At 45.1% G+C, this 13,269-nt stretch overlaps 1 protein-coding gene across 1 annotated transcript in view; it reads right to left on the minus strand.

The window, feature by feature from the left end:
- The window catches only part of LOC139403872 (fibrillin-1-like), a 128,668-nt gene that overhangs the window by 64,091 nt on the left and 51,308 nt on the right, over positions 1–13,269 (minus strand). Inside the window, exons 21-30 of the mRNA XM_071147050.1 lie at positions 12,833–12,952; positions 12,530–12,667; positions 11,037–11,087; positions 9,754–9,879; positions 9,344–9,571; positions 6,671–6,796; positions 6,365–6,493; positions 3,778–3,903; positions 2,141–2,266; positions 1,729–1,851 (exon numbers count right to left, since the gene is read on the minus strand). Coding sequence (XP_071003151.1) covers positions 1,729–1,851; positions 2,141–2,266; positions 3,778–3,903; positions 6,365–6,493; positions 6,671–6,796; positions 9,344–9,571; positions 9,754–9,879; positions 11,037–11,087; positions 12,530–12,667; positions 12,833–12,952 — 1,293 coding nt within the window. The remainder of the gene's footprint in view (positions 1–1,728; positions 1,852–2,140; positions 2,267–3,777; positions 3,904–6,364; positions 6,494–6,670; positions 6,797–9,343; positions 9,572–9,753; positions 9,880–11,036; positions 11,088–12,529; positions 12,668–12,832; positions 12,953–13,269) is intronic.

Raw genomic sequence — 13,269 nt, forward strand, 5'->3', positions numbered from 1 at the left:
GTAAGGACAGAGAAGGACAGACACACATATGTCTGTAAGGACAGAGAAGGACAGACACACATATGTCTGTAAGGACAGAGAAGGACAGACACACATATGTCTGTAAGGACAGAGAAGGACAGACACACATATGTCTGTAAGGACAGAGAAGGACAGACACACATATGTCTTTAAGGACAGAAAAGGACAGATACACATATGTCTGTAAGGACAGAGAAGAACAGACACACATATGTCTGTAAGGACAGAGAAGAACAGACACACATATGTCTGTAAGGACAAGAAGGACAGACACACATATGTCTTTAAGGACAGAGAAGGACAGACACACATATGTCTTTAAGGACAGAGAAGGACAGACACACATATGTCTTTAAGGACAGAGAAGGACAGACACACATATGTCTTTAAGGACAGAGAAGGACAGACACACATATGTCTTTAAGGACAGAGAAGGACAGACACACATATGTCTTTAAGGACAGAAAAGGACAGACACACATATGTCTGTAAGGACAGAGAAGGACAGACACACATATGTCTGTAAGGACAGAGAAGGACAGACACACATATGTCTGTAAGGACAGAGAAGGACAGACACACATATGTCTGTAAGGACAGAGAAGGACAGACACACATATGTCTGTAAGGACAGAGAAGGACAGACACACATATGTCTGTAAGGACAGACACACATATGTCTGTAAGGACAGACACACATATGTCTGTAAGGACAGAGAAGGACAGACACACATATGTCTGTAAGGACAGAGAAGGACAGACACACACTATGTCTGTAAGGACAGAGAAGGACAGACACACATATGTCTGTAAGGACAGAGAAGGACAGACACACATATGTCTGTAAGGACAGGAAAACACACACATATGTCTGTAAGGACAGAGAAGACAGACACACCTATGTCAGACACACATATGTCTGTAAGGACAGAGAAGGACAGACACACATATGTCTGTAAGGACAGAGAAGGACAGACACACATATGTCTTTAAGGACAGAGAAGGACAGACACACATATGTCTGTAAGGACAGAGAAGGACAGACACACATATGTCTGTAAGGACAGAGAAGGACAGACACACCTATGTCTGTAAGGACAGAGAAGGACAGACACACATATGTCTGTAAGGACAGAGAAGGACAGACACACATATGTCTGTAAGGACAGAGAAGGACAGAACTGTAGACAGACAGTCTGCTGAACATAGACCAGTTCACATTCATACCAGCTGAGGAAAGACATATTGCATAGCTGCTCACCTGGCAACCAACAGTAAACAGGAGAAAACATGGGGAAATGGTAAGATTAGTCAACAATGTGCTTCTGTGTTTCAATTTATTGTACCATTTTGTATGATTTGGGCTGTTGTATCTCTCCCTGGTAACAGAGCCAATGGGAGTCATGTGTTGAGAGGGATGAGGAAATTATTCCCAGTCCCCTCACAAGGCCCTGTCTGGAGGTAGGACGTCTATGTCTCTCTGTCTAGAAACACAGTGTATTTAAGTGTTATAGGGCTCTCCCTGGCTCCTGGTGAACAAATAGACAAACAGACTCAGGTTGGGTTGAAGTAGGGGTGGAGGACAGAGAGACATAGACTGACAGAGAGAGAGACTGAGACACGAGAGAGAGAGAGAGAGAGAGAGAGAGAGAGAGAGAGAGAGAGAGAGAGAGAGAGAGAGAGAGATCATCTAACAGTCCTACTGACCAGTGCAGGTCCTGAGGTCTGGCATCAGGGCGTATCCAGAGCGACAGCTGCACTCATAGCTCCCCTCTGAGTTGGTACAGAATGTCTCACAACCTCCATTCTGGATCGTACACTCATCAATGTCTGCATGCAGGAGGGAATGAACACACATACATGTTACTACACACACATCATCAGAATGAAACATAACTTGAGACATGCTCATAACTCTTCCTATCCTACACATCAAGCATTTCTGTCATTTAAGTCTGAAGGATTTGGTCGCCATGGCTACAGACACTGGTTCATATGACACAAAAACAAATAGTACTATATCAACACCCCTTTCCTGTTTGAAGGACGCAGACAAATCACAATACTAGTTGAATAATAGAGAACTAACAGTGTAGTTGTTGGAACAGAGTTATCTTACCGACACAGGCCAGTCTGTCCTCCGTGGATTTATATCCAGTATCACAGGAACACTGGTAACGTCCAATCATATTCACACACTGACCGTTCCGACACAGCTTCTCACTCAGTTCACACTCATTAATATCTGTGGAACACACACACGCACGCACGCACGCACGCACGCACGCACGCACACACACACACACACAGCACGCACACACACACACACACACACACACACACACACACACACACACACACACACACACACACACACACACACACACACACACACACCATTAAACAGGCCATTAAAAACAACCCCACCACTAAACACAGTTGCTCCATCTTGTCTCTACATGTGGAGATGATTGTGAAGCTGTTGGACAACAGATCATCCTCCTCATTTACTCCTAGAGACTTCCCTTTCTAAATCAATAGATCCTCCTCCTCATTTACCCCTAGAGACTTCCCTTTCTAAATCAATAGATCATCCTCCTCTTTTACTCCTAGAGACTTCCCTTTCTAAATCAATAGATCATCCTCCTCATTTACTCCTAGAGACTTCCCTTTCTAAATCAATAGATCATCCTCATTTACTCCTAGAGACTTCCCTTTCTAAATCAATAGATCCTCCTCATTTACTCCTAGAGACTTCCCTTTCTAAATCAATAGATCATCCTCCTCTTTTACCCCTAGAGACTTCCCTTTCTAAATCAATAGATCATCCTCCTCATTTACCCCAAGAGACTTCCCTTTCTAAATCAATAGATCCTCCTCCTCATTTACTCCTAGAGACTTCCCTTTCTAAATCAATAGATCATCCTCATTTACTCCTAGAGACTTCCCTTTCTAAATCAATAGATCATCCTCCTCATTTACTCCTAGAGACTTCCCTTTCTAAATCAATAGATCATCCTCCTCTTTTACCCCTAGAGACTTCCCTTTCTAAATCAATAGATCATCCTCATTTACCCCTAGAGACTTCCCTTTCTAAATCAATAGATCATATTCCTCATTTACTCCTAGACTTCCCTTTCTAAATCAATAGATCATCCTCCTCATTTACTCCTAGAGACTTCCCTTTCTAAATCAATAGATCCTCCTCCTATTTACTCCTAGAGACTTCCCTTTCTAAATCAATAGATCCTCCTCCTATTTACTCCTAGAGACTTCCCTTTCTAAATCAATAGATCCTCCTCCTCCTTTACTCCTAGAGACTTCCCTTTCTAAATCAATAGATCCTCCTCCTCATTTACCCCTAGAGACTTCCCTTTCTAAATCAATAGATCATCCTCATTTACCCCTAGAGACTTCCCTTTCTAAATCAGCTACAAAACACAACCAGGGGCAAGATGGGTAAGGATGAGTGATCAACTCGCACACACATGCACGTGCACACACACTCCAGTCATGTTCCTGTTCATTCTGATAGGATTATACCGCTGTCAATGGAAAAATCTGCACACAAATCTAACATTTTCTTTTTGTATTTGTTGCCATTGAATCAACTCAAGTTCTCTCAGTCACCACACTATTTCATTGATGTGTCCTAGTTTTAAGGCAGCCGACACTCTTAATAAAAGGCTTTCGGGTTCTTCAGCTGTCCCTGGTTGAAAGGGTTTCACCCGAAACCAAAAGGGTTTTACCACTCACCGAGACAGGCGGATCCGTCGGGGGCAATCTCGTGTCCGTCGGGACACAAACACTGGAAGCTGCCCTCGTTGTTCACACACTCACCACCGCGACACAGCAGAGGGTTCCGCTCACACTCATCAATGTCTGGGAGGAGAGAACACAGAGTGAGAGAGACACAACACACACACACACACACACACACACACACACACAGAAAGAAAGAAAGAAAGAAAGAAAGAAAGACAAAGAGAGAGCGAGAGTCACATACGTCAGACTATTTATCCATATTTTCTCATCTGTAGTCATTACTACTTAGTGGGAATAATAAATATAATTTCACTCAGTCAGGAATGTGTTCAAAGCCAAGCCATGGCTATTACATTCATAAATAGAGAAATAAACCATTGAACATGAAACATTTTCACAGATGTCAGGACATTATGACCAGTAATTGCATATAAAAGTCTGGATGCTGGAGTGTGTGTGTGTAAATCAAGCAGTAAAATACAATTATCCAGAGAAAAATGGTACTGTGGGTTGAGAGTATAGGGAGTGATCTGAGCGTGCTCTAAATGTATGGCTGGTATTCCCATAAAGGCTGTAACACGCACACAGCACAGGCCTGGGGAGCGAATCCCCCTCTCTTCCTTACACACAAAACACACACACACACACACACACACACACACACACACACACACACACACACACACACACACACACACACACACACACACACACACACACACACACACACACACACACACACACGGTGCTTGAGTACTGGGTCTGTAACAGGATGTCAGCATGGCAGGACTCCCCTGCCCTGATCCACTTCATAGAGCGTTTTAAGGGCCTGTGGCAGAGTTACTATGGAGAAGGAGTTACTATGGAGAAGGAGTTACTATGGAGATGGAATTACTATGGAGATTGAGTTACTATGGAGAAGGAGTTACTATGGAGAAGGAGTTACTATGGAGACGGAATTACTATGGAGATGGAGTTACTATGGAGATGGAGTTTCCTTATGTGTTATTATGTTATTATAGACTGAATTTGTTTTCATCTGTCATGTACTCCACAATACAGTACTGATAGAGGTAGAATCTAGTACTGGGATGGGACAGCTGTCCAGATGTGTCCAGGTGTGTTCAGCTCTGTCCAGATGTGTTCAGCTCTGTCCAGATGTGTTCATCTCTGTCCAGATGTGTCCAGATGTGTTCAGCTCTGTCCAGATGTGTTCATCTCTGTCCAGATGTGTTCAGCTCTGTCCAGATGTGTTCATCTCTGTCCAGATGTGTCCAGATGTGTTCAGCTCTGTCCAGATGTGTCCAGATGTGTTCAGCTCTGTCCAGATGTGTCCAGATGTGTTCAGCTCTGTCCAGATGTGTCCAGATGTGTTCAGCTCTGTCCAGATGTGTTCAGCTCTGTCCAGATGTGTCCAGGTGTGTTCAGGTGTGTTCGGTTGTGTCCAGGTGTGTTCAGGTGTGTTCGGTTGTGTCCAGATGTGTCTAGGAGTGTTCAGGTGTGTTCGGTTGTGTCCAGATGTGTCCAGGTGTGTTCAGGTGTGTTCGGTTGTGTCCAGGTGTGTTCAGGTGTGTTCGGTTGTGTTCAGGTGTGTGGTGTGTTCGGTTGTGTCCAGATGTGTCTAGGTGTGTTCAGGTGTGTTCGGTTGTGTCCAGATGTGTCCAGGTGTGTTCAGGTGTGTTCGGTTGTGTCCAGGTGTGTTCAGGTGTGTTCGGTTGTGTTCAGGTGTGTTCAGGTCTGTCCAGGTGTGTCCAGTTGTGTCCAGCTGTGTTAAGGTGTGTTCAGTTGTGTCTAGGTGTGTGCAGGTGTGTTAAGGTGTGTGCAGGTGTGTCCAGGTGTGTTCAGGTGTGTTAAGGTGTATCCAGGTGTGTGCAAGTGTGTGCAATTGTGTGCAGGTGTGTCCAGGTGTGTGCAGGTGTGTGCAAGTGTGTGCAGGTGTATTAAGGTGTGTGCAGGTGTGTTAAGGTGTATCCAGGTGTGTGCAAGTGTGTTAAGGTGTATCCAGGTGTGTTAAGGTGTATCCAGGTGTGTGCAGGTGTGTTAATGTGTATCCAGGTGTGTTAAGGTGTATCCAGGTGTGTTAAGGTGTGTGAAAGTGTGTGTAGGTGTGTCCAGGTGTATGCAGGTGTGTCCAGGTGTGTGCAGGTGTGTCCAGGTGTGTGAAGGTGTGTGCAGGTGTGTTAAGGTGTGTGCAGGTGTGTTAAGGTGTATCCAGGTGTGTGCACGTGTGTTAAGGTGTATCCAAGTGTGTTAAGGTGTATCCAGGTGTGTGCAGGTGTGTCCAGGTGTGTCCAGGTGTGTGCAGGTGTGTCCAGGTGTGTTAAGGTGTGTGCAGGTGTGTCCAGGTGTGTGAAGGTGTGTGCAGGTGTGTTAAGGTGTGTGCAGGTGTGTTAAGGTGTATACAGGTGTGTGCACGTGTGTTAAGGTGTATCCAAGTGTGTTAAGGTGTATTCAGGTGTGTGCAGGTGTGTCCAGGTGTGTCCAGGTGTGTGCAGCTGTGTCCAGGTGTGTTAAGGTGTGTGCAGGTGTGTCCAGGTATGTCCCGGTGTGTTCAGGTGTGTTTAGGTCCTCTACTCACCCATGCAGTTTTTCATCATCATGAAGCCGCTCTCGTAACCTTCAAAACATTCGCACTCGAAGTTCCCACCTGTGTTCACACACGTGCCCTGACCACACAGGTCTGGAGAGATACGGCATTCGTCGATGTCTGGAAGGAGAAACACCCACACACACATCACAGTTAGTTTCCAAAAACACATTAAGAGACATTGCATTGTGAGTAATGTAGTATTTCTGATGCGCTGTTTTGACATATACTATCTTGTGTGTCTGAAAGCTTTAGACAGAGCTCTAGATGTATGCTCTGTATGAGCTGTAGACTGACCTGTACAGTTCCTCTCATCAGAGTCCAGAGCGAAGCCGTTGTCACAGCGACAACGGAAACTACCGATGGTGTTCCTACACTTCCCATTGGAGCACAAGCTGTGGATCATCTTACACTCGTTTATATCTAAGAAAGAGGGAGGTAAGGAGGGATGGAGGGATAGAGAGAGAGATAGAGAGAAAAATAGAGAGAGAGAAGGACTTATTATATATTTTACTTGCTTTGGCAATGTAAACATATGTTTCCCATAGCAATAAAGCCATTTGAATCGAATTGAGAGAGAGAGAGAGAGAGAGAGAGAGAGAGAAAGAGAGAGAGAGAGAGGTTACAGCAGGTTTTTGAGTTTGTTCACCTGTTATTTTGTTGTCATTTCCCCTAGATTTTGCTCGCCTGAAGTAGAGTATATTGTGATAAATTGCAGGCCACACTACTTGCCTAGAGAGTTTTCAGCTATACTTTTTGTGGCTGTCTATTTACCATCACAGACAGATGCTGGCACTAAGACCGCACTCAGTCAGTTGTATAAGGAAATAAGCAAACAGGAAACCACTCACCCAGAGGCGGCGCTCCTAGTGGCCGGAGACTTTAATGCAGAGAAACTGAAATCACTTCTACCAAATTTCCATCAACATGTTAAATGTGCAACCAGAGGGAAAACAATTCCAGATCACCTGTACTCCACACACAGAGACATGTACAAAGCTCTCCCTCGCCCTCCATTTGGTAAATCCGACCACAACTCTATCCCCCTGATTCCTGCTTACAAGCAAAAATTAAAGCAGGAAGCACCAGTGACTCAGTCTATAAAAAAGTGGTCAGATGAAGCAAATGCTAAACTACAGGACTGTTTTGCTATCACAGACTGGAACATGTTCCGGGATTCTTCCGATGGCATTGAGGAATACACCACATCAGTCACTGGCTTCATCAATAAGTGCATTGAGGACTTCGTCCCCACAGTGACTGTATGTGCATACCTCAACCAGAAGCCATGGATTACAGGCAACCTTCGCACTGAGCTAAATGGTAGAGCTGCCGCTTTCAAGGTATGGGACTCTAACCCGGAAGCTTACTACACCGGCTCCGACGCTCGTCTTATGTGGCAGGGCTTGCAAACTACTACAGACTACAAAGGGAAGCACAGCCGCAAGCTGCCCAGTGACACGAGCCTACCAGACGAGCTAAATCACGTCTATGCTCGCTTCGAGGCAAGCAACACTGAGGCATGCATGAGAGCATCAGCTGTTCCGGACGACTGTGTGATCACGCTCTCCCTAGCCGATGTGAGCAAGACCTTTAAACAGGTCAACATACACAAGGCTGCGGAGCCAGATGGATTACCAGGACGTGTGCTCTGGGCATGTGCTGACCAACTGGCAGGTGTCTTCACTGACATTTTCAACATGTCCCTGACTGAGTCTGTAATACCAACATGTTCAAGCAGACCACCATAGTCCCTGTGCCCAAGAACGCAAAGGCAACATGCCTAAATGACTACAGACCCGTAGCACTCACGTCCGTAGCCAAGTGCTTTGAAAGGTTGGTAATGGCTCACATCAACACAATTATCCCAGAAACCCTAGACCCACTCCAATTTGCATACCGCCCAAACAGATCCACAGATGATGCAATCTCTATTGCACTCCACACTGCCCTTTCCCACATGGACAAAAGGAACACCTATGTGAGAATGCTATTCATTGACTACAGCTCAGTGTTCAACGCTATAGTACCCTCAAAGCTCATCACTAAGCTAAGAGTCCTGGGACTAAACACCTCCCTCTGCAACTGGATCCTGGACTTCCTGACAGGCCGCCCCGAGGTGGTGAGGGAAGGTAGCAACACATCTGCCACGCTGATCCTCAACACTGGAGCTCTCCAAGGGTGCGTGCTCAGTCCCCTCCTGTACTCCCTGTTCACCCACAACTGTATGGCAAGGCACGACTCCGACACCATCATTAAGTTTGCAGATGACACAACAGTGGTAGGCCTGATCACCAACAACGACGAGACAGCCTATAGGGAGGAGGTCAGAGACCTGGCCGGGTGGTGCCAGAATAACAACCTATCCCTCAACGTAACCAAGACTAAGGAGATTATTGTGGACTACAGGAAAAGGAGGGCCGAGCACGTCCCCGTTCTCATCGACGGGACTCTAGTGGAGCAGGTTGAGAGCTTCAAGTTCCTTGGTGTCCACATCAACAACAAACTAGAATGGTCCAAACAGACCAAGACAGTCGTGAAGAGGGCATAACAAAGCCTATTCCCCCTCAGGAAACTAAAAAGATTTGGCATGGGTCCTGAGATCCTCAAAAGGTTCTACAGCTGCAACTGGTTGCATCACTGCCTGGTACGGCAATTGCTCGGCCTCTGACCGCAAGGGTAGTGCGTACGGCCCAGTACATCACTGGTGCTAAACTGCCTGCCATCCAGGACCTCTACACCAAGCGGTGTCAGAGGAAGGCCCTAAAAATAGTCAAAGACCCCAGCTTCCCCAGTCATAGACTGTTCTCTCTGCTCAACAATTTATACCCCCAAGCCATAAGACTCCTGAACAGGTAATCAAATGGCTACCCGTACTATGTGCATTGTATGCCCCCTTGAGGAAGGACCTGAAGGAATATAGAAGGTAGGGGAAGGGAGTAGGTTTGAAATGGAACGTATCCGGCCAACCTTTGAGGAAGGGCCGTCCATTAATGAAGTCTCCTCTGTTTGCGAAGCCGGGTCCCCTGGGACAGAGCTGGCTGTACTCCTGAGAGCCTTTCTCCGGACACTCGTCACATTCCGGGCCCCAGGCCACACCCACCGAGCAGCAGCACGCGTCCACACGGTGACGACCCTGGATAGGGGCTCCACAACGCTCATCCTCGTGGCTCAGATAACACTGCTCTGTACGCAGGTCTGGAGGGGGGAAACATACGATAACAAAACACTGTAACGCAAAATCAGTTTTAAAAAATGTAGTACATCCGGAAATGAAAGGCAATGACCCCATTTTGAATCTTATAATTCTTGTGGAGTACACAACAGTGTAATGGACTACAGTACCCATTAGCGTAGTGCTTGTGGACTACAGTACCTACCTATACATGTTCGTCCGGTGGCGTCGACGGTCATCCCAGAGGGACACTGGCAGATGAAGGAACCCACGGTGTTCACACACTTCCCATTGATACACACCCCCGGAAACACCTCACACTCATTAACATCTACAGGTGGAGAGAGAACACACAACCTAGACTCCATTAACAACAACACAACACTAGAAACACAACAGACACACATACTAGAGCCTGTTATCAACAACAGAATAATACAACGTTAAGTCAACTAACAGAACTATTTATTGTCCATGAGAACTATGATAAAATCATTGCGTTGGGTGATTTTAATATTCATGTTGACTAAGAGACTGACTCCAAGGCCATTGCATTTATGAATGTTTTGAGCTCTATATACTTTATCCAACAAGACAATGAGAAACACCAGGTAAAACATCTAGGGGTTATTTTAGATTCTGAACTCTTTCAGAATCACACACTGGGAATGTGACCAAGATGCCGTCGTTTCTCTCTCAGGCTGATACAGAGACTCATCCATGCTTTTATTACAAGCAGGCTTGACTACTGTAATGCTCTCCTTTCTGGTCTACCCAAGAAAGCCATTGGTCAACTGCAAAACATACAGAATGCTGCAGCACGGGTACTGACCAAGACCAGACGGAGAACACACATTACACCGGTTTTAAGGTCTCTGCACTGGCTGCCTGTGAGTAATATAATTCATTTTAAGATTCTTCTATTGGTTTATAAATCAATCCACGATTGTGCACCCCAATACATGTCAGACATGCTTTTAAGTTATGTACCCAGTAGGTCCCTCAGGTTCTTTGGCAGAGGCCTTTTAACTATCCCAAAGCCTAGGACCAAGAGGCATGGAGAGGCAGCATTTAGTTATTATGCCCCCAGCCTCTGGATTAGCCTGCCAGAGAACCTGAGGAGAGCCGAAACTGTAGACATTTTTTTAAAACACACGTTTTTAGCTTTGCTATTCCTTAGGGTGCTTTTGAGTTTTTATTGTTATTCTTTAGTTTTTTATCCTCTTAGGTTTGCTGTGTAGTAAATATTTCCGTTTTTATTTTCATAGTTTGTTATTTGTTTTGTCTTGTGAAGAACATTGTGTTGCATTCCATGTCTGAAATGTGCTGTGTAAATAAAGCGTCATTTGATACATGCCAACGCAAACAATCAATGCAAAAACCTGCATTATAACCCGTTTTTGAAATCCAACACTGGATTTGAGGGAATATGTGTATTTGCTAAGTGAAAGATGAGTCTTGTCGGAGTCCTTCTCCAGGTGTCATTACCTTCACAGATGGTCCCTCTGACTCTAGCATAACCCTTAGTGCAGAAATGATCTGAAAGAGAAGGAGGAAGAGAGAACAAGCCATATTAAAATACCTCCACATTCTGTGAGACCCTGACCTAAAGGCTTTCATGTGTAATAGATCTGGTCATGACCTGACCGGGAAAAACTCCTGGCCCCAGTTATAGGATCATTCACACTTGGTACAGAGGCCTAGCTACAGTACAGGTTGTAATTCTACCTAGTTACAGTACAGGTTGTAATTCTACCTAGGTACAGTACAGGTTGTAATTCTCACCTAGTTACAGTACAGGTTGTAATTCTCACCTAGCTACAGTACAGGTTGTAATTCTACCTAGGTACAGTACAGGTTGTAATTCTCACCTAGTTACAGTACAGGTTGTAATTCTACCTAGGTACAGTACAGGTTGTAATTCTCACCTAGTTACAGTACAGGTTGTAATTCTCAACTAGCTACAGTACAGGTTGTAATTCTACCTAGGTACAGTACAGGTTGTAATTCTCACCTAGTTACAGTACAGGTTGTAATTCTCACCTAGCTACAGTACAGGTTCTAATTCTACCTAGCTACAGTACAGGTTGTAATTCTCACCTAGTTACAGTACAGGTTGTAATTCTACCTAGGTACAGTACAGGTTGTAATTCTCACCTAGCTACAGTACAGGTTGTAATTCTACCTAGCTACAGTACAGGTTGTAATTCTCACCTAGCTACAGTACAGGTTGTAATTCTACCTAGGTACAGTACAGGTTGTAATTCTCACCTAGGTAGAGTACAGGTTGTAATTCTCACCTAGCTACAGTACAAGTTCTAATTCTCACCTAGGTACAGTACAGGTTGTAATTCTCACCTAGTTACAGTACAGGTTGTAATTCTACCTAGCTACAGTACAGGTTGTAATTCTACCTAGCTACAGTACAGGTTGTAATTCTACCTAGCTACAGTACAGGTTGTAATTCTACCTAGCTACAGTACAGGTTGTAATTCTCACCTAGTTACAGTATAGGTTCTAACCCTCACCTAGCTACAGTACAGGTTGTAATTCTCACCTACTTACAGTACAGGTTCTAACCCTCACCTAGCTACAGTACAGGTTCTAACCCTCACCTAGCTACAGTACAGGTTCTAATTCTCACCTAGCTACAGTACAGGTTCTAATTCTCACCTAGCTACAGTATAGGTTCTAATTCTCACCTAGCTACAGTACAGGTTCTAATTCTCACCTAGCTTCAGTACAGGTTCTAATTCTCACCTAGCTTCAGTACAGGTTCTAATTCTCACCTAGCTTCAGTACAGGTTCTAATTCTCACCTAGCTATAGTACAGGTTGTAATTCTCACCTGGTTCACACTAGGCACAGGTTCTTCCCCAGGCCTCTCCCCAGAGAAGGGCTACAGGTTAAATAGGTTCTATAAGTTCTAGAGATTCTAGATGTTCTATATGGTTCTATATGGTTCTGTAGGTTCCCACTAACCTGGTTCACACTTGGCACAGGGACTTCCCCAGGCCTCTCCCAGTGTGGAACAGCAGTGGGATTTCAGAGTGGCTCCGTTGATGTTGATCTCACAGCGTCCGTTAATCACCTTCAGCCAACATGTGCCTTTACTGGTCTCTACAGGGACAGGGAGAGGGAGGGCAGAGGACTGTACTAATACACATCATAACATTTCACAGCTGCCATTTTAGCCCCTCAGATAGTAGTCCCCTCTGGTCAAAAGTAACATCCTCTCACAAACACACACACACACAAACAGCAGGGGTTGTTATACTCACGTACCTATACACTGTGTTCCAGAGGCGTCCAGCGTGCTGCCTGCTGAGCAGAGACACACGTAGGACCCCGGGCTGTTCTTACAGTCCCCGTTCACACACGGCTTCGACTCACACTCATCAATGTCTGCAGGAGACAACACATATTCATTAATATCGACAAGAAATACACACACATCTATATGAATTAGAGGAGAAAATAATCCACAAATCAATATCTACAGGAAGATGTGTTACCACGTCTTTCTTTCTACTCCTGACAAGCTTCTAACACGTCTTCTGTGTGACAGACCGACAGCAGGGCTGGGGGTCAACCACATTTAAATTCCAGACAATTACGGAAGTACCTTGAAATTCCAATTCCAAATCTCTGAACTTTAAATGTGATGAAACCCAACCCTGACAGACAGACGGACAGACAGTAACTGGTCTGGGCCAGTGTAT

This window comes from Oncorhynchus clarkii, unplaced genomic scaffold, assembly GCF_045791955.1.
Source record: "Oncorhynchus clarkii lewisi isolate Uvic-CL-2024 unplaced genomic scaffold, UVic_Ocla_1.0 unplaced_contig_3708_pilon_pilon, whole genome shotgun sequence".
Classification (NCBI taxonomy): Eukaryota; Metazoa; Chordata; class Actinopteri; order Salmoniformes; family Salmonidae; genus Oncorhynchus; species Oncorhynchus clarkii.